At 32.3% G+C, this 22,996-nt stretch overlaps 1 protein-coding gene across 1 annotated transcript in view; it reads left to right on the forward strand.

Annotated features, from left to right (window-relative positions):
• The window catches only part of CSMD3 (CUB and Sushi multiple domains 3), a 595,264-nt gene that overhangs the window by 368,635 nt on the left and 203,633 nt on the right, over positions 1 to 22,996 (forward strand). Inside the window, exons 21-23 of the mRNA XM_036400790.2 lie at positions 5,300 to 5,515; positions 6,109 to 6,297; positions 15,395 to 15,564. Coding sequence (XP_036256683.1) covers positions 5,300 to 5,515; positions 6,109 to 6,297; positions 15,395 to 15,564 — 575 coding nt within the window. The remainder of the gene's footprint in view (positions 1 to 5,299; positions 5,516 to 6,108; positions 6,298 to 15,394; positions 15,565 to 22,996) is intronic.

A 22,996-nucleotide genomic window follows, 5' to 3' on the forward strand; every position in this document is an offset into this window, starting at 1 on the left:
GATTCATCATTTTTTCTTAAAACCTCAGCTAGAGAAATACTTAATAGTTGGGACAAATAAAAGCTGAAATTCTCAATGTTATGATATTTTAAATGAGCCTGTTAAGAAAATCCACCATATCTAATGAGACTCCTGGGAAAACAAATTTGCGAAAATAAAATATAGAGGGGAAGACATAATAGTATAAATATGGATATTTATAAGCACATATACACTGAAACATGTATGCACACATATCTATAGACTCGTAGTCTTGTTTGATTCAATGTCATGTAATGTTACAGTCTTGAAGCAGAGTGGCTGGAAAGCTGCTCAGTGGAGAAAGATCTGAGGGTGCTGGTTGACAGCACCTGAACATGATCCAGCAATGAGCTCAGGTGGCCAAGAAGGCCAATGACATCCTGGCCTGGAACAGAAATGTGTGGCCAGCAGGACCAGGGCAGTGATTGTATCTCTGTACTCAGCACTGGTGGTCCTGTGTCCAGTTCTGGGCCCTTCAGTACAAGAAAGGCATTGAGATGCTGGAGCATGTCCAAAGATCAGACATTAGGAGAAAATTTCTTCATGGAAGGAGTTATCAGTCATTGAAACAGGCTGCCCAGGGAGTTGTCATCCCTGGAGCCATTTAAAAAGCATGTGATATGGCACTTAAGGACATCATTTAGTGGTGGATGCTGGATAGTGCTGGATTAGTGGCTGGACTCAATGATTTTAGAGGTGCTATCCAAACTAAATGACCTATGGTTCTGTAATTTTTATGTTGTTGTATGGAAATGTTATTAAGGAAAAAACATTAAGCATGTATGCAATGTCAAAATTTGACTTGGACATTTTGATTCATGCTGCTCAAAGAGCTGCTGGAAAAAACTGTAGAGTGGTATTTGCTCTGAGTAGGAAATAGCGCATGAAATCTTCATATTTTGTACTTGTCGGCAAAAGGCTATTAATTCTTTAAGCTCTTCCTGTTGTACTGCATGAGGAAGATAGCTGTCCTTTTATGATAATGTCACAGGCTTACTTAATTTAAATTTCTATCAGTTAAGTTCTATGTCACAGTGAACTAGTCAAATAGGACACTTCTGTATTTAATGGAAAAATGCATATAACTTTAGGATATGAGTCATTGCACCCTAAAAAAGCGGGTGGAATGAACTATCCTCTGAAGGTACCTGTTCATCTCCATCCATCATGTAATGTCCAGTCTATGGGGAGACTGAGTGACTAAGGTTTACATGGTTACCATTTAGAATAATTGATCCCATACATATAAATGGGTTATTTTTATGATAGGGAGAAATTGTTATATCTCATATATCTCTGATATCTCATTTTCTGCTCTATTTCATGGCTAGTGTAATTTCAGCTTCAGAAACTTAAGGAGTATCTTCTACTAGCTACTAACTAGTGAGATGATTTTTACTTAAGACTATTTTGGAGTTTTTTTCTACAAGGTTTTGTAGTTTCATGTCAGACTGCCAAGAGAAGAGTATATAACTTGTAACTCCAGAATGATGTGAGGTACTTTCTGATACATGCATCTTTATGTTAAAACTTCATACTGCTATTACATAATAACAGGTAATTAAATGCATAGTTTTAGTTATTATGTGTATTTTATGTCTGTATATGTTGAATTGCTAGGAAATACAGTTTCTGTGTTTGTATACACTGTTTTAAATTACAACATTGCAATATAAATATATGTGGTTTTCATTTTACTCTTCAAGTGTATCTACAGTTTTAGAATTAATTTTTCATTTGTGTTCTTGTGGAGCAGCCTTATGATTCTTGAGTGTCTATTAAAACTTGATATAATTTTCTTTCATTTTTTTTAAATGTATTAACTAGAGAATTGAACATTTAAATATAGTTAATATGTCTATTAATCACTATAATGAAGAGAAAAGGAAACACCTATTGACAATAATTATTGCATTTTGTCTGTGATTAGAATGCAATTTAAATATATGGTGAAATGAAATGTGTGAAGTGTCAGTGGTATGTTTTAAAAGATCTATTATGAGATCAGTTAATTAACCCGTCTCCCAACAGTCTGGATTGTAACACAGAGAAGCGACATCTCACATTATGTCTTCCTATCTTCATTTCAGATTTTAAATATTACCCTTATAAAAAAGGTGCATGTGAGGCAGAATGAGACAGAATCTACCTGAATATATCTTTTAAAATTCCTCCCTGGAGAAGACACAATCTGTCACACAGCACTTATTAATGTGATTAGAATATTTTCTGAAGAAAACCAAATTGTACAGCTACTGCTGTAATATACCTTGGGGTTTTGCTAAGAAATGTCATGGCAATCTGCAAAATTGATTGAAACATTCCCTTGAGTTAAACCTTGTGTGATGTTTGAACAATAGTCAGTGAAGCTCAGCTGTGATTCACAGGAATTTCATTATTTTGCGTTACTACCATAAACTTTTCTTTGGCATTTCTGATTTTGTTGTTTCAGTGTACATGCATGCATAAAAAGGACCAAAATTAATTTGGAGTGCAGTAAATGCAAAAAAATATGAGCTGGTATTCAGTCTTATTCTGTATCTATATCACATGGGTTTTTTTAAGAGCTCTTTGCATGTGAAATTAACACTACATCCTATATGAACTAAGTTAAAAAAAAATGCAGACATTTAAGAATTTATTAGTTCCAAAGCTATATTTATATACATTAGTTCAAAAGATATGCAACTTCATCTCAATTCCAGAATTCTGTGTGTCATTTTTCCCAATTTATTTTTACACAAGCTGGGAGAATAAATAGAATTATCAAAATAGATGAATGGCTTTGCTCATGTAATTAGTAAATTAAGAACTTTTAAAAGCCAGAATAAATCTTTTGGATTATTTATTTTTACCATAAGCATAAAATAAAATCTCATCCAGTAATTTCTATATCAGTGCTACTTAGTAAGAATGTGTTTTTCTGGATTCAGAGGGAGTATGTGATATGTGTGGAGTTTTAAGAAGAGAAGGAGTTATCTACTTGAAAAACCTGAATGGTTCTCCATTCTCTTTAAAGGGAAGTAAAAGATAAAGGTCTCCAAGATCCAAGTTTTTCTCTGATTGCTCCTATCTGTATGTCCAGCTGATGGCAAGACTAAGCATGTATTCTAAAGATGCCAGTATGTATGGCTGGTCACACAGCTTAACAAGGATGGAGGCAAATGTCTTATTGGCCCTCATAGAAACCAGCAGCACTGAAACAGACGTGAGCACCACAGGCAACCAAATCCTATTTCTCCATCCAGGCTGAGGGGAAAGGGGTCTGTTAGAAGTAACACTCACAAATGCACGTGCATGTGCTCCCCCAACCTTCCATATTCTGACCCAGGACCTGGAGTTCAGATTCTACTCCTACTAGGTTCTGCCTGGTCTGTGATCAATGGCTCTTTTTCCAGTTGTCCCCTGACCTCATCCTGCTCCCCAGACAGTCCACACTAATGTTCACTAGTGGTCACCCATGTGCTCACTCTCTGGACAGAAGAGATGTTTGCACACTAATAAGGAGTAGAGTTTTAAAAGAATAGAGGACAGGTTGCACTGGTTAGGTGCAGGGATTAGAGAGCCTTAACTCTCTCCCTTTTCTGACATGTTTTTCACACTTACCTAGCATGTTCCTTTCCCTTATCTTCCTTTGGCCCAAAACATCTCACTAAAAGTTTTAAGGTCTCCAACCACCATTAAAAAAAAAAAAAATGTCTTCAGTTTTACTTAATCTCACAAATTCCCTCAAATACTCCATGGTAAATTTTTAATTTTCATGAGACCCAAGATAAAATTCTTTCCCCCATTATCATCAATTACTAAGAGGTAACTGCTTTAAGATTACAATAATACACTTAATTTGCCATTAGACAGAAACATAAGAAATCTGGTCATTGTTAGTACTTCCACTTAATGCTGCTCGTTAAAGCTTATGTGTGTGTGTATACCATTCATTACTTTTCTCATTTCCTGTCTTTGCTTCCTGTCCTGAAAAGTCCTTTACCAGGTTTATAAACCAAGTGTCCTTGCATTCTAGATACCCATGCAAGCTGTATTTCTCAGGTGTGATTGAGTTGCATTAACATAAATGTTTAATGTTATGCAGGCAACCTCAGAAATATTATAAAAACAAACGAAAACAATAACAGACAATGTTACTGAGAGCTTCTAAAGCTGCCTGTGAGGTCTAGAAAAGGTAACCTACAACATCTGATGGGGCATTATATTTCTTTATTTAGACAGTTTAGTCAAGCAGATTATAACTAGCTTGGATTTTATTACCCTGTTTGGGAAATTTGGGGCTGGTGGTGGCAGGGGTAGGGCAAGTGGTGCAGTGTTGGGTCTGTAGGAAGGGGAACTGTTTCTTTGCTTTTTGATTAAATTCTGTTTACTATTAAATATCTATTGGCCATGAGAGTATCCAAAGGTCATTACTATTCATCTGCTGTGTTAATCCGCAATCATATGAATGGATCATCCTAAGTATTGCATCATCAGATATATTTGAAGAGACTGAATCATTGGTTTATAACTTACATGATTTTCAAAACTGAAAATAGCATTACATTAGAGGTATCCCTAATCACTTAAGCTAGCTAATGGATTCTTCTGTTTATTTTTCTTGGTTTTTCTGTGCATTCTACCAAAAGATCATGCTCTAACTCTTAGTTAAAAATGCAGAAGTGATTTAATTGTCTGTCTTGATCTTTAAGTCTTTTTATTGCTACTGGCTTTCCAGGAGATATATTCCTTTCTGCATGTGTGATTTATGTATGATGATTGGCAAAAAAAATTGTACTGTTGATGTATGTCACATCTTATTTAGAGATCTCCCTTTTTTTTGGGAGGAATTGGTGAGGCTACTGATGTGTCGTTAGAATTTAAGATCATATAGTTTATAATCTTTTCTTTCACTGGTGCTACTCAAGGATACTGGTGATTGTAAAAAATAAGGCTTACCTTTTTTATTCTGCCATTAACTGTTTGTATTTTTGAATATACATAGCGCGTCATTGAATTTTATACAAAAATGGAAGCATCTATGTTTAAATTCTATAAATCAGATGTCCATATTTTGCAGCTAAAGACAAAAGTTAAATATGACGTCAAAACAAAACCTACTGCAAAGATATTTTAATTCCAAAATCAAGAGAGATACTAATTTTTAGAAAAAAATTGATTATTTAATTTTCCAAATGATTATTCATAATGCGATGCATGAATTTTAACTTTGGCTTAGTTACATGCATGTTAATAGGGTGACATGTATATCTAATTCTACTTTTTCTAATAGGTGTGCAATTCACCTTCTACACATTTCATTTGGAGGATCATCATGACTACTTACTAATAACAGAGAATGGCAGTTTCACACAGCCATTGGCACGTCTGACCGGCTCAGAGCTTCCTTCACCAATCAATGCTGGTCTCTATGGAAATTTCAGAGCTCAGTTGAGGTTTATTTCAGATTTTTCAATATCATATGAAGGATTTAATATTTCTTTCTCTGGTAAGGAAATACCAGTAATATCTGGCTCCTGAAAAACTTGCTATTTTGGGGTTTTTTCTGTATACTATATAAAGAAAAAAATACTTTAAATTATTTTGATTAATATATATACTGAAAAATTGCATTATTTATTTTTTTCCTAAGCACAGTAATTTAAAAGCAAGTGAACCTCTGTGCCACATGATGAATAAGATGGCAGTAAACTGTAAGACACATTATCAAGTGAGGGGAGGAAAGAGAGCTAGTCTAATTTCTGTTACTCAAATTCCAGATGAGCTGAAGTGTCAACTATTTAGTTTTTGTTATTCAATTTTTAAAAATTTGTTTTATTTACTGGAGTTATTTATGGCTCTTACAAGAATGATAAATCATGTTGCGTAATGCATTCTTAAAACATTGTGAATGTATTAATATGCCTTACTTTCAACATAATCTAATTATCAATTTAACATTCACATTATAATTTTGTTTTAAAATCTGATGCCTGTATTGATATTCAGGTGGAAATATACAGAAATTACTAGACTGCAGGATTACATATATGACTGGTAAAGAACATGTTCTCATAAAAGCTGACTTGCTCTTGTTTGCAGAGTATAATCTTGAACCTTGTGAAGATCCTGGGATCCCACAATTTGGTAGCAGAATAGGATTTAATTTTGGCGTTGGAGATATTCTGACATTCTCCTGTTCATCTGGATATCGTTTAGAAGGAGCTTCAGAGGTTATTTGTCTTGGTGGTGGACGACGAGTATGGAGTGCACCTCTGCCAAGGTGTGTGGGTACGTGGTCAGCTGCTTTCATTTGCTTGTATGTGTAGTCATTGTCCATGGACTCGTAGATTTAGAGCATGGAAAAGCATGGTAATACACCTCTTTTTAATGTACTCTCATATTCTCCATATCTCCTTAGTCAATTTTTTAACATTTTTTAAAATTATTTGGTATTATAAGTGGACTTCATAGTCTATACTTGAAAGCAATTCAAATTAAGGGCACAATGCTTACTCCTCCTATTTGGATTAATAGGTTAGGAAAACTGGGTATAAATTTAAATCAGCATTTACCAGTTCAGATGTCAGGTAATAGATTTTTTTTTTTGTCAATGCAAGGTTCCAAGTGATACCTTTATTATAAAATTGTGGTTAGATCACTTAGAACAGATTTGTTTCATAAAACTGGGTCCCTTTATAGGAGTACAGTCAACCTGGACATTCTATGTAAGAACCATATCCTCACAATATCCTTAGAACAGTTATTCTGGTTTTTAAATGATAGCTAAGATAATTGAGAAGAAACACTTCCTGATGATTCCTACCTAACACTCTCCACTCACTGTAAAGGTAGCCTATACATGTAGATTTGACTAGAAATTTAGCTTTAAATGGCTAAAGAATGTTGATTGAGCTGAATGCTTCCTAAATTATTTGGTTTTCAGTTCCGTTGAGAACTGTTAAAACAATAAGGTCTCTAAAAAGTAGGAGAGTTGCTTATATGTCTGAATTATTTTTATTTAAGGGTATATATTGCTGAAATTTAGGTACTATATGGAAAGGTTTATACATGAAAACATTTATATCAGTGTGCATTTAAAATATTTTTTCATACTAAATTGTATGTTAGTTAAACATAAATGTCTTTCAGATGTTGATTGCATAGTAACTATGGATTGATTATGTGTTTCCTCTTATTTGTTGTTAGATACTGTATCAACATTTTTAGGTTCAAACCACTCCTATACCATTTCCTTTACCTCAATATAAGGAAAATTATGAATTTAGCTTATGCATTAACAACATTTATATACGTACCTATAGAAAAGATGATTTAGATGCTGAGTCAGAGCTATGGATGAATAAAAGTTTTTTTTGTGTTGGGTTTCATGAATTTTTTACAATAAGAATAATAATGAATGTGTGCACAGTCAAGAAGATAGGTTAAATTTCAGTAATAAATTTCAGGAAGGGTTAATAAAAATAAATTAGTAAATTATCAGCAAAAATAATCACAGTGGCATAAATATAAAAAAATTCCTATACAGCTTTCATGACAGAAAAATAATGTTTATGTTTTCTTGTTGGAGGAAAAAAGAAAAGCTGTAATAGAAGGAATAAATTATTTTCTAGTCAACATGTTTTCTCCTTACTTTTGTAAATAAAAGATAGTCTTACTAGAACAGCTTAATGAGCCATTTTCACTCCTTAAATATCCAGTGTTTAATTTATGTGTCATAATAGTGAAATTCAAACAAGACAAGAGTAGAAATTCCTGTCAACCACTTATATTGGACTCAAAATTTATGTATTGGTACTGTTGCTCACATTTGGCGTTTTTTGTCAAAATGATTAATGAGAGAATGCTTCTGATACAACATGCACTTTCACATACACGCAATATCAGTTGGGAAGTAACCACTGCTCATAATATTTGTGTTCAGATTGTCAACACAAGAATAAAGAAAGACACAAGAATAAGGAAGACAGATAAAGTAGAAGTTTGGTGGAAGGCCACACATCCCTGTCTGGATACAACAAAAGCCAATATGTTGGGTTTTGAAACAGAGTAATCAGTCATAATCAATTCTAAACCAAATAATTTACCAGAAAATTAGCAGCTGTCTTTTCTTATTTAGAAGATGGATAAATACTTGTAATTTATCAATTAATGTTATTATTTAATTTATAAAAATAATACTTTAAAAAAATTTACTTTAGACTTAAAAAATGAAATTTTGAAATTAGGAATTATTAAATTAAGAATTCTTAATTACAAATAAATTATTGTATTTTTAAATAGGAATTATTAAATTAATTATTATTATTAAATTATTAGGAATTATTACTTAAACATTTATTATTATCAATGTACAAATAGCAAACAAATATATTTTTACTGAATTTTTAAGGCTGAATTTCTCAAGTGATGGTATTACCTCAATTCAGTAGGGCTTGATGTTGCACTGAAATAATTTTCATAATAAGATTTTTCTAAAAAATGCATAAAGGTTTTCCATGTTTCTGTTCACACTATGATGCAGCTCTTCTTGGGGTAGATGTCTGTAGTCACTCGGGGCAAGAATAGTTCAATGGTAGCTGAAACTTTGGTGTGTTGTCTACTCTGTGTTGGCTAACAAAACTAAACCATGCTCTGTATGAATTACTACAAAGCAACTGCCACACAGCCAACTGAACAAGCTGTTAATAAATGGATGTATCTAATGATAACAGAAAAAAGTCCATAATCTTTAAATTGCTTTCTTTGAACTTTTCCATGGACAGTGAAAATGAAGTCTCCTCCTTTTGAATCTAAGTAATATATTTGTAAAAAAAACCTTTTTACAATAAATATGAATGCATGTTCACTTTTGACTTTATAAAAAGCTAAATCTAAGCTCCGGGTGGTCCTAAGGAATCAACATTTTCCTCAGTATGCTAGGTGTTTGTCTCCAGCTTGTAACACAGAGCAGAGAAATCATCTTAAGTTTGTGAATATAGAGCTGCTTTCTTAGGGTTGTAGTGCCTCTGAAATGTTCTGATGTATTTGGAACTCAGACATCTTTGCCTAGTTCTCTTTATAATTTTCAATGCCATAGATAGCATACAAGAATTTTCCTGTAACTGTGTTACAGATAGGAACAAACAAGAGCAATTATTATTGCTTTAAAGGGAAAAATAATGACAGAGATAAAATTAAACATTTCTTATCATCAATAATGGAATGAAGATGATTAAAGATCTTTTAGAACACTGTTATTCCTTAGTTTCATGATTTATTTTTATGCTATACTCAAGTGATAACCAAATGCAGTGTTCATATTCAGCACACATATTCTTCTTAGAATTGCTTTTCAGTAAAATGTGGAAAGTTGTTTCTATTATAGCAGGATTTCTTATGTCTTTTTTTTTCCTTTCACCTGCCCTTTTCCAGTTTGTTTTTTTTCATTCCTTATAAGGCTCTTAAAACACAAATTGTATTACCTTCCAGTATAACTGTCATGTTTGAATTTATAAACCCTAATTGTTTCTATGTCTGTGTAAAATATTCTGCGTCTTCATTGCTTCCCAACTGTGTCAAGTCTTTTCCTTTGGCTTTCTTAGGGCCATACAGTTTCTTTCCAGACTCCTAAACCTTCACTGGAAGACATTGACGCTAAAACTTTTTTCTTCTGTGCTACTTTCACTTTTTCGGTTCATTCTTCTCAGTAGGTCCTAAATAGTCTCTAATTCTGGACTTACAGATTTCCAAGGAACTATGCCCCTTGAAATTACAAAAAGCAGACAAAAAGACATAAAATATCTACGGGCAAACTCAATAATTTCTGTCATGTTGCATACTTTTCAGATAATATCGTACATGATTTTTTTTTTCATCAGAGATTTTTTGCCAAGGTGTTCAGCTTCTTTGCCAAGATTTACTTAAAGTGCTTTCAAAGAACACTGAGAACAGACATTTCAGAAATGTCTGAAAGCTTATATTGTTTGAAAGAAAAAATAACTTCAGCATTGACTGGATATGCATAAATGGAACCAAGGAAGGGAAGGTGCTACCACAGATTCATCTGTAGTAATTTCCCTTATTAGCAGGAGAATCATTGGTTACCCTCTGTGCATCTTATTCTATATTCTATTAATCTTACTCCATCTACATAGCTCTATCAATTTCTGTGCATACAAAACATTCAAGATAAAGATTGCTTTTAATGTATTTTGCTTCAAAAAAAATGTCTTTTTGCTAGGTTTGAGATTTCTTTTAATATGTGGATAGTTTCGGCAGCATGAATTCTGAGTTTAAGGATTGTGATATCCACTTGCAAAGGTCATTGATTCATCTCAGAACAAATGAATCCTAAACTTTCTTTTGTTCATCAGAAGTAATTTTATTCCCTTAAATATTTCCTCTGTCGGGTGTGAAAATGTTACATATCTATTATTTTCTTCAGGGATAGGATTCCTGTAAAAAGCAAAACACAGTCATTGAGGTCTCACTATATGTTAGTATAATAGCATTATGATAAGACATTTTTTAATATTTCTTATGTATTTGTAGATTTTGCATCAAGTTTTAACTGTTCCTTTTCCCCATGTGGAAATTTTTACTAAGTTCCAACAGTTTCAGCACTTCCTGAGTTATTTTGTGGAGGGTTTTTTTTGGTTGTTCATGTTTTTGGGATATTTTTTGTTAGTGTTGGGTTTTATTATCAGAATATTAAATTAGTTTAAAGGAAAATCATGCACATTGGTAGTTTAAATTCTTCTAATATAGAATGTGGGGTTTTTAATACAATTTGCCTTGTTAACATTAATTCAAAAGCTCATTTGTCATGCTATTTCTTCATACTCCTTTGATTGATTGCAATGCAGGAGCAAATTATTTAATGTATATGGGACTCCTACCCACTCTTGTCAGCTGGAGGGATCAGTTATGAAAAATAACATTAATAATGTAAGTAAGTCTTTCTAAAAAAGTTTTCTTTTGTATTTGGCCATTGGCCATTTGGCCATTGATGTAGAAATATCTTTTTGTAAAATTATTTCTGGATCATAAATACAGGATCTTCCCAGATCTGGAAATACGATCTTTCATTATAAGATAAATAACGTAGTCATAAACCAGCCAAAGTATATTAAAAAAAAGTTTAATACACAAATAGCTGCATGAATCTTTTGATGTTCAGATCAAATAGGAAGGAGATAACCTCTATTGCAGATACATAATAAGGAATTTCTGTTAATAATTTTTGTCTATATGAAAGGAAGTCTTGTAATTTGGAACAATGTAAAATAAAAGGAAACCCCATAATTCTTACTGATTGAAGAAGATAATGCTTTTACTTTTTTCATCAGCATAGCATTTCCTGTATTTAACCTGTCAGAATGTAAGAACTGCCTGGAAAACTTGTGATAACCTTATGATTCATGCTATTCACAGAAAGAAAGCTTTAGCAACAACTTAATCCTTTCAGAATTTTTGTGCTACTGTCTCTTTTATTGCTATGTTTTGACAAGAAAGTATTTTCTGGTTTCTGCCAGCCTTCAGTTGAAGAGGTAGAACATCTGAAGACAAACGGCTTTATAAAAAACCCTTTGTTGAGCACTGAATATAGATACAGTTTCTGAAGTAACTGTTTATTTACAATCTAGTACAAAGTTGTATAAAGATAAAATCCTTTTTGGAATGCTTCTGCTTACTTGCCCTGTCAAGCTGTTGCAATACAGAGACTCCTAACCAAGAGATACCATCTGTTCAAAACACAGGACTCCTAGACGTAGCTCTTATCTTTTGATTCTAAAGGATTGTATTGAAGAAAACAATTTCCCTCCCTCTGAATTTTGATCTGTAGGAGCAGAGTGTGGTTTTGATTCATAATTATTTATGGCAAGAATTTTAATCTTCAATTCATTGAAGAATTGAGTTCAAATGGTTAAGTTACCCAAATAGGTGAATTTCATTCTTTGGTTACAATCACATTCTTTGGTTACAATCACAATGACATTTCACCGGCTTACAAAATTGAAATGCACTAATACAATTCATCTGTCCTATTACGGAAAGGTGCAAAGAACACACATTCATAACCAAAAGCATCACAGTCTGTTATTGCAATTATCTTGTTATAGAAGTTTTTATTTTTCATTATTTTTCTTTTGATTTTTTTTGTTTATTTTCCTTTCTAATACTGAAATGAATCTATTATTTCTGTCACATTCTGGAAACAGTAATTGACTGCAGTATTTACTTACTGTTACATCCTTCTACTTTATATTAGGCTGAATTAAAGTCTTTGTGAAAATATGTCTGGATGTGGAATATTTTTCCTATTTTTCTTCGTACAAGAAAAGTGTGTAAGGCAGGTTCCAAGTTTCAGCAGAAACAAGTAGAATTTTTTTAAAAACACGAAACTTTATTAATAAAGCAGCCTGATTTTTATCTCTGTTGAACAGGGAATATTACTAAAATGAAATATAAATACTGTAACAAAATATTTGTAAATTCTGATAACAGCTCTACGTATGATTTAAAGAATAGTTACAGACTCTCTGATCCTCTATAATTTTTCCTTTTCTTTTGAAGTACTGTTTTGTCACCTGTTTTCTATGTTTCCCTGTTTACACATATTCCTGTAATTTCATCCTGGTTTGCCTCTTAAGTTTCTTTTTAACCTTCATTCACTGTAATGCCTGTTAAAATTATTTTCCAAACACTTTGAAAAAATTGCATGTGTTTAATATTTGGATTTATTTTAAACTTAAGAACTCCATTGACATTACTTTTTCTGGACACTTTTTTACTCAGCACTTAAATGCAAATATAATTATTATGGTCTTTTTTTATCTTTCCTTCAGTATTAATGTCAGAGAATAGAAAGAAACTGTAAGTCCCATGGAGCTCCATGTGATTTTAAACAATATAATATGTTTATAGATAGGAGTGGAGTTCTCACATAGAACTGTCTGTGCTGCAGTTTGGAATGTCTTGCAATATTAATTGTGGACCTTCCCCATTTGATTTAGCACTTGTTCCAAAATACAACCCTAACTCCTGTTTTTGTCTGAGCATGTGTTTGATGTTTTCTGGTCAGTTGTTCTGTTGTGGTTTTTTAAGCCACAATTTGCACTGACAGGAGGCAAGGAGAGAAGCCAGGAACTAACTGTTGATTTTGTCAGAATTCTGCTGAGAAGTGTACAAAAGAAGCAACTGGAGGACTGTGTGCCTCCATGGAACTGTGATGATGCTATGGGGGAGATTCTATTATACTGTGGGTTTTGGCAGTGTGTTTACTAAACTAGCTTTCTTGTCTGCTAACATAAGATACAAAGAATCTCAGAATGGTTTGGGTTGGAAGGAACCTTTGAAGATCATGTGGTACATCCATTTGCCATTGGCAGAAACATTTTTCAATCAATCATGTTGCTCAAACCCCATTCAACCTGAATTTGGACACTTCAAGGGATGGGACATCCACAACTTGGAACACAATATTCTCTCTCTAAATTCAGAAAATCATATTGATAAATACCATGTCATGAAACACAATGACATATTCACATCCTTCTTCTTAAAAGAAAACTTAGCATGCTTGTAAAACATTAGTTGAAATTGTCTTAACAGTTAGCTTACTGCTGTGTTCAGATTTAAAAAAAATTGCTTTGAATTACAGTTCTGAAATAGCCCAGAGTTGTTGGATCAACTTAATACCATAATTATCTTGTGCCTTTTGGCTTTTATACCCTCTGGATTGTGAAAAGAGATCTCTCAATCCTGAAATTACAATCATCTTACTCCTTTCTGTTGTAATTCAAAGTGACCTATGCATCTTTGAAATAGGAAATACCCATTTATTTGAGAGTGCAATAAAAGGATAGCTGTGATCATGTGGAATAGAAGGTTTTCCACTTCTGCCTAGATTGGGTGCATCCTGCTGTTCCAGGACAAAATAATGTCACCTGAATTATTTGGGTACTTGTTCTATATTGTTGAATGAGATGTGGTCATCAAGCATTTGTTCTTCAATCTGTGCCTGATTTGGATTTCTGTGCAATGTCTGCTTCAGCTGCATACAGAAAGGGTAGTTTATCAAGCTGGGGTTTTTTTGCCATTGCTTTTAATTTCATGTACAAAATATATATTTTAATATCTTGAATTTTACTCAAACAAGTCTGGGGTGGAAATTATAAAAATGCTAATAACAAATAAAAGCTTTTAGAATAGACACCATAGTTTGCCTAAACATCTTCTAAAACATTAAGATTACCGTGTAGTTTTACACCACATTACTTATTCTGTGAAATTATAAATCAGCTCAATTTCCAGGTTAAAATAAATGAGATGCATTCTCATGAGGGTAAAATAAGTGACAACTGAAATAATCCTGAAAACAAACATAAACCCATAAAATTTAGTGTTACAGTTAAATTCAAAATTAATCTAAATCTGTTAAAAAGACAGGAAATACTCCTGTACTTCCACTATAATGGCCACATACAAAGATTAAATAAAAAGGGAAGCAAAGAATTGTAATAGTATTTCAGGGTCTATTTAAAATACATGGTAACTAAAAGCTAAAAATTACTTAATTAAAATTATTTATATAGTCCAATATATGATAGGAAATGAAAGTTAGTTTATAATGCCTAATGAAGCATTGCCACAAGTGTTTATTGTTTCTAGGTTTTTTTGGGTGATTAAATGAATTGCCAAAATCTTTGATTATAAGGTATACTTCTTGAAATAAAAACTTGAATTACTCGTATTACTTGAAAATTATTAAATTAATTATTTTTTTTCCCCTGAGACTTATGTTTATCTTATTTACTTGTTATTGATTTTTTTTTCTATATTTATCTGGTAGCTATAACATAATATTTTACTACTGTAACTTACACCATTGACTATGTTGGTTATCTTGGTTAAAAAATACCAGAGGAAAAAAAATCTTTCTTTTCATTAATCTGTGTGAAAATTTATGTACCTACACATATATATATATTTATTCATAAATAAATACTCATATAAATTTATAGAATTCTTCTACTTTCATTTAATTTGCACATCTTTATGAATTTAGTGTTGGAGAAATTGAAACAAATACAACAAAATTCAAGGAAGATCCTCCAAAACAATATGATTATGAAATATGCCATTTATATGATTTTAACACTCAGTGGTTTTTGACATACTTTTACCAAAGTATTGCAATTTAGAAATATTCTTGTAGCATCCAATCACCATCATGATCATGTACTTAAAACTGGATTTTAGATATTAATAAACATTATTAATGTTGAGCTAGGTTACATTAACATTACCATTATCACCATTAATAAAATATTTATGTGTTTTATTAAAGCACGCCTTAACTTTTTTTTTCTTTCAATTGCAGCTGAATGTGGAGCCTCCACAACAAATAATGAAGGAATCTTACTGTCCCCCAATTATCCTCTTAACTATGAAAACAACCATGAATGCATTTATAGCATTCAGGTACAAGCAGGGAAAGGAATCAATATTTCTGCCAGAACATTTCACTTAGCCCAAGGAGATGTTCTTAAGGTATGTAATCCTGTAACTTATTTGTTATTTGTCAGCTTCTAGTACCTCCCATCACTGAGGTTTATCTGCAATAGTACAGTACCAGGTAAGTGGATATAAAGCATCTCTTACAAAATATCTTTCTAAACTGGTTCCATTTTTAAGAAGTTAAAAATTAGGCACCCTCAGGTGCCCCCATAGTCGGTTTCTTAATGCATGTTTTTCTGACCAGAGATAATTAAAGAAGAAGTTGAAAAAATGAAACAAATGTTGCCTTAATGGTTATGGGTATATATTTTCAGTGTTAAATATTCATCAATTACATCTTTGGATTTGTTTTCTTCCACAATATCTTCATAATTTGAGCTGTGATGTAAACATAATAAGAAATAATGCAGCACCCATAACTTTAACTTAATACAGTCTAAATACTGCTTATTGTACATAAGTTTTACGTTTTAAATTACTCTAATCTGGTGTGCATGGAAAAAAGAAACTACAAGAGGGAAAGAAGGATACTATAACTTACCAGAGTTTTATACAGTGATTTCCCCGTCTTTGATTTGTTCATAGATTTTATTATTGTACTCCAAAAAATATAGTTCCAGATACATGTATTACTTAACCATCTACACATTTAAAACTGATGTTGGTCAGGGTGTCTTTTCACATATGCCATCTGCAATAGCACACCAATGCAATAAGATATCTGTGATTAAATAATTGTCCGATTCTTCAGAATATGTAATTTAATTAAATTTGCCTCTGTGAAATCAAAGGAACAAGAGGTACCTTGCCACTCATGTTTGATTTAAAAAGTTTTTTGGCCATATTCTTATGTAATAAGTACCCTGTACTTATTAAATAAGAAGAATTATGAAAATATGTATTCCTAAGAAACAACCCTGATTCATACTGGGGTTTATCTCATCTATCTGTAACCATCTGTGCATTAGGGTGGGGTTTCTGTCATTAGTTGTCAGACACAAGCATTTCCAAAATGGGCTAATTATATAAAGTACAAGCAGGCCTAAACTACTAATGTAAAATTAAATTGGGCATCAAAAAGAAAAATCAAATCAAATGGTTTTTAAAAAAATACTATGCTCTTCTTAAAGCAAAAGAGAAGTAAAGAAAAATTAACGAAAAGGTATTAGATACCCAGAATGCACAGGTGTGTTTATTTTATATTAAATTTGTTGTTTATTTGAGAACCAAGTGGGATACCCTTTAAGTGTTACATTAATTAATTTTGAAAGATTTAATTTGAAAGCTGTTTAGTATTTATTGAAATGTAAGCAGTAGGGGAAAAAAACACCTCAAACCAACCAATGAACCAATCAGACCAGTTGTTCAAGTAACTGTTAGCCAATAAAAGCATATGGATGGATTTTTCTCAGGATTTTTAGGTTCAAACCATTCAACTCTATTATCTTAATTTAAAATACATACCATTGTGGGAATGGAGATACAGTTGTGTACAGTTAGATAAATAGAAATTAATATAAAAATAAAACAATTCAACTTTTTCTTTTTTTTTCTGATCTAATAATTTATGACTTTTCAAGGGCCATTTGAACCATATGCAGTTCAGATGTTTAACTAGACAATCTTTACTCAGAGACTTAGAGAAGAAAATTCTGCTTTAATGCTGCTACTCATTTAATGTGAAATTAAGAGCAATGCAAAATTAATAACAAATAGATGAAGGCCAGCACTCAGCTGTAAATATCAGTGGCAGAAATATTTGCTGTGTATTGCAGGTGTATTTTTTAAATGAAATTAGTGTTGTGTAATTAGAGTGTTTGTTTTTCAAGTCAGCAGTCTTGAATTATAATGAGCTGAAGTTCCTCCCGATTTAAAAAATCCAAAACAAACTCTAAGAGGTATTCTTGATTATGACTATCACTTTTTTCAGTCTAGCTGACATCATAGCAAGGCAGAGGCACTCAGCCTTTACAAATGTGGGAAGAAATATCTGTAGAATCCATTGTGTCTTTTTCAGCCTCCTTTCTTAGATGAAATTCTCACGAACTGTCTTAATTCTATCACTCTCTTTTTTCATGTGTTCATTTGATAAAGAAAAATTCTTCGGGGAGCAAATTACCAGTCACACATTCCAAACTTTTTCTCCCAGAATCAATTCTGCATTTGTCTGTTGATCCCTTTTTATGATCCTATTCTACTCTGAAAAAGGAAATATTTGACTGTTTTGCTGTTTGTGGAGAATAACCTTTTGGCTACAGGAATAGAACATCGGGGTTATATTTTAGTTTTAAATGAATCATTAAGAGCCAACAAATGCTTTTAACCTTAAATATATATATCACTACTTTTACTTTAAATATAACCTTTAATATGTATCACTACTTTGTAACTGGAAGGAATTTAAGTTAAAAAAAGAAAAAATTCATCCTGTCTTCAAAACAGCCAAATGGCATGTAGTGAATACAGAGTTACATGTCAGCTGTGAAAGAGGGAGGATATAGTAGTCACCATTTTAAATTCAAGATACTTAAAACACCAGCTTCTAGAGCAGTCTTCCTTCCCCTAAAAACAAATGAAGCAACTCCATAATATTTCATGGTTAAAACTCAGTTTTTAGTGACAAGCTTTGCTTGGACAATCCATCTCTTTTCATCAGAAGCTAGAGATGAAAATGTTGGCAAGGAAGTTAGTAATGTGCTTGGCGTTACTTTTTCTTGCAGCTAGGATTTTTAGATCACTAGAGGTATGCTGCTAAAATTCCATTCAAAGTCTAAATAGACTGAGTATTCTAATAAAATTTTGACAAGTTCTTTAATGAAGCCATGAGGTCTGCTGCTTGCCGTGTGGGTTAACTGACCATGGATGATGTTTATATCTGACAAGCACTGTGACTGAAACAATGTAACAGCTGTACTGGGAGTGCAGCCTCAGAGTGAAACAGCATATTTCACACAAATCACCAGTAAATCACCACCCTTACTATTACTTCAGGGACAGAGAAGGAGGAGTTCCCATTTATCAGTTCTGAACTGGTATAAAACAGAGGTTTCAGAGCATATAATTTGTTTTTCATTTGCTTCATTTAGTACTCAATTCTCTTGTTCTCCTTTCAATGTAACTGCTCTGGCTACTTACATTAATGGTGTAGTTCTTTTTGGGTTTTATTAGGAACTGCAAGAAATATATAAATATCTCTACCTTTTGTGTGTGTGTGTGTCTGTGTGTATAGGGATATAACCTGCTCTTGAAAGTGCCATATATTGCTCTAATATTTATGAAAGTCATATGGAGACATATGAGCAATTTAGGATCTGTATAATCACTGCATGCCAATTCATTTAATATTAATCTCAGAAACTCTGTAACACTTCCTTCCTTCTCTGAAATTGTACAGATAATTGAGTTTGTGCACTATATTTCCATAATTCAATATTTTTAGGGTAAACTACCTATGTGGGAGTCAAGGATAAATAATGCATTTTTTCCAAAGTATGAAAATTTTTCTACCTGGCTTTTTTTCCCCTGCTTTTATCTCCATCCACCAATTTTGTTCGTAAACTCTCTAGTCTCTGCTAGCTGTAAGCAAGTCCTTGAGATATACACAGAAAGAACAGAGTTATCATTGTTCTGCTTCCCTGAATAGTCCATTGATAGTAGTGAACGTGTTATTTGTGTTGTAAATCTGTTGAGTGTAGAAAATATTCTTTTATATCAAGGGTATTTTAACATACTTTTTAATTTACAGGGAAAAAAGGACCTTTATTAAAATTGAAACTTGGACATGGCTAATATAATTGCTTTCATAATTTATTTTCAGTAGATTTCAGCATAAATAAAAATGTCCCTGTGCGTGGTACTAATTAATGGGTAGTTTTCTGGTAATGTTTAAATAAAAGAAAATACCACCACAAAACAAACCACCTCCAAAAATTCTGCAGACAGATTTCATTGAGTAAACCTAAAACAAAGGAGACAGGCACACTGACTATGAAAATGATCTTTTTTCTCTTTTGAAGCAGACTATGGTCTTGGCTTTATGTAGCATGACAAATGATTTAATAGGTGATATTGCATCTATGTGGAAAAATGGATTTAAGAATTATTTTTAATAACATTCTAAAGCAATCTTTCTTTTTGCTTTACTAAAGCACTCACTGCAGCAACAGGCAGGTAACAGCGTGTCAGCAAACAGAACTGGCACTCGTCTCTCTTCGGCTGTGCTTGGCACAGCACTGTCTGTGCTCCTGCCAAATACAGAGGATTCAGTTTTACTGCATTTGTTCATTGTCTCCTCTGTGGGCCAGATTTTAAATGTGTGCACATGATCCAGTTTTTGAGGGGTTTGGGCAAACACTTTGAAGGGATGTGACATTCGGATCTTTTTGTTAATTTGTTTCTTAAGAATCTTCATGTTTATAATAATAATACTTTTAGCAATATCATCCTGAATATGACTGAGAAAAAGGTAATAAATGTTGGGGACAAATCCCCCACCCCCTCACCCCCCCAAACATATGGACCCCTTTCTGTCTTTATATTAGTGCTTCTATTCGCGTGTGATATACATTTGACAGGGCGTTGACAGCCTCAGTTCTGAGCTGCTGATTTTATGTTATTTCTTCTCTTTATAAAGGAACAGATCTTCATATCCTATCCATATGCCTTTTATGTTTCAATGGAAAATCTCAAAAATAGCTTGATTAAAATGCACAAATTTTATACATTCATTTATGATACTCCCTTGCTAAAATTTTATATAGTTAAATAAATTAGCAGAAAAAGGGCATTGATTTCCATTTAAAATTTGTTGGTAATGGAGCCACTTAAGAAATTAGCAAGTTTTATTTTCCCTCTAATTGCAAATGCAAATAACACTTCCTTCAAAAATTGAATATAACATCTATTAGTTCAAATATTTAGGTATAGTGTTTCCTATTGGCATCCTTCCCTGTAACATTTTAACATATTATTGTGGTATGAAGAACATTAAGTCAATTTTTTGTGTCTTTTTTTTTCTTTATGAATTAATTTTTAAAAGATTGGGTCATTAAATACCTAATAAAGATAGACTTTTGTTTTCTGAATAGTTTGTTACTGGCATAACAAGCATTATCCAGTCATGAATAGATTATCTTTGAATTAATGTTACAGGATGACTTTAAGAAAAAATTATCCTAGTGAATAAATTTTTTATAATGATTATTCTTGGACTTATCTTTAGCATCCAAGTGACTTAAATCTAGATGCACTGGCAAGGATTATAAGAAAGTATATTCATATTTTAAAAATAAGGTAATTGTGCTGCCTTAATTCACATGTAATATTGCCTTCCAAAAGAATTATGAAGCTGAATTGCTAACTCTTTCAAAATAATTAGTTCCCACCTAGTTTAACCAGGTCAGAAAGAAAACGTTGGTTCTGCAATTCTCAGAAGGGTCTGCTACCATTTTATTGGCAAGATAAATGGTATCATATAAATGATTCTATAAATTTCCAATTTTTTTCCCTATTACCTCAAATGTAGTAGAGAAATGAAAATGTGACCTAAATTGAGAGTTACACTACAAAACATGCATTCATTTATTGTCCTAAGGGAGACCCCAGTGTCTTAGGAAGAGGGGTACTTTGAATGTCTGAAAGACAGCAACCAAAAGAAAAAACTAATTCAATTTAGTGTTCAGGTGAATCACAATCCTGCCTCAGCCAAATTCAGTTCTCCTACTCAAATGAATCTGTTTCAGAAGTGTTAGATACTTTAAATTCTGTTCCTTCATAGAAATTATATAGGTTTAAAAATATTATACAGTGAGACAGCTGGTTAGCCCATGAAATAGAATGAATATTAACTAATTAGAGATGTCAGTGGACTAATGTGCAAGATTTAATGTGGTAGGACACCTAACAAAATCGGCAATAAAGTGTGTGTGGGGAAATTCTAACATGAACAAAATCGGTATCGTGACATGGCTTATTCAAAGTTTGTGTGAGACATTGAAAATAGTTGGTATCACTTCTTAACAGATTCCTTTGGTTAAGTATTAGTGATACACAGCAGGAAATGGTTCACTCTTACATAGCTTTTAAAAATAAAATAAATCCTGAATCCTGGGTTATTATTAATTATAAGTAGGTTCAAGCTGGGTTTTGTTTAAGTCTATCATGATGTAAATATCTCTGCTGGATTGCAGTAATTCTCCTGAAAAGGGTATTTTCCTTTCAGTTGCTAAAACAAAAGTAAGTGCATTTCATATTTAATTTCCTAGATTGGGTGGGGTTTTTTTTGTTTTGTTTTGGTTTGGTTTGGTTTTAGTTTTGTTTTCTTGTTTTGGGGTTAGTTTTGGGGTTTTTTTTTTTCTTTTTCTGAAAGATAAGACATCTATTTTAATACTACTTTATATATATTGAAATTATTTCTTGGTTGATATGCATTAATTACAATTGTTTCTTCTTTTCTGATTTCTTTTAGTCCATATGAGGAAATTGGCTTTTAAATTTAAGTTTGCTTGGAATTTATTTGCTTGTGTCACTAAAAACCAAGGAATTATGTCAAGTCATGTCGTGCATCTTAAACTCCTGTACAATTATTTACTCATTACACATAGCTAGAAGTCACTTATTTGTTTTATTTCAGCATTTCATTAAATGTAAAGTCTTTTTTATTACTAGAGACATGACGATTTATGGAAAATAGGAATTAAGTATGTGATTCATTTTTAAAGATAGGGAAAAGACATCATAATACTTCACATTTACTTTTTGTCTTACTTCTATTGCTGGTCTATTTGTTATGATTTCATTCTGATGAAGACTCCTGTCTAAAAATGCAAACTTTTTTTGTAACTAATATAATTAAAATAGAATTTAGAACTGCAGACAATTCAGTATCTTTTAATAAGGCTTTACAATTTCCCCTTATTGCAATTTGAAAATTATTCACAGGTCAATTTACTCATTTGCAAGTGAAATTTTTCATAAAACACATCAATCAATGTTTTAGCTATTATAGAAGTCCCTAAATAAATCCTACAGGAAATAATGTTTGGGTGAGCAATTATAGTTAAATTAGAGGAAGTTTTTTTTAGGAATTACAGGAATACAACAACCTGTGCTGTTTTAAAGCAACCAGATTTGTAGGGAAATTTCCTGAGAATTATTAGAAGATTGTTCTATAAATTTAGTATTCTGATAGATGGAAAAGAACAACACTTGAAGAAAAATAAATAATAAAAATGCAGTACTGTGATTTACATATAAGATTACAATACTCTTTCAGCTTACAGAAGCAGTGGTTAAATTTATTTCCTAGTTTCCTTTTACTTCACAGTTATATTTTAACCTGTCTTCACAGGGTAAAAAGCCACCTCAGGTTTATTTAAGAGGCCAAAGTTGGGAATATGTGAGAATTTCTGTTTTGCCACCACAGACTAGAGGCAGATATATGTTATAGGTGTTTGCTGATAGGTTG

The sequence above is a fragment of the Molothrus ater genome, chromosome 1 (genome assembly GCF_012460135.2).
Source record: "Molothrus ater isolate BHLD 08-10-18 breed brown headed cowbird chromosome 1, BPBGC_Mater_1.1, whole genome shotgun sequence".
NCBI classification, from domain to species: domain Eukaryota; kingdom Metazoa; phylum Chordata; class Aves; order Passeriformes; family Icteridae; genus Molothrus; species Molothrus ater.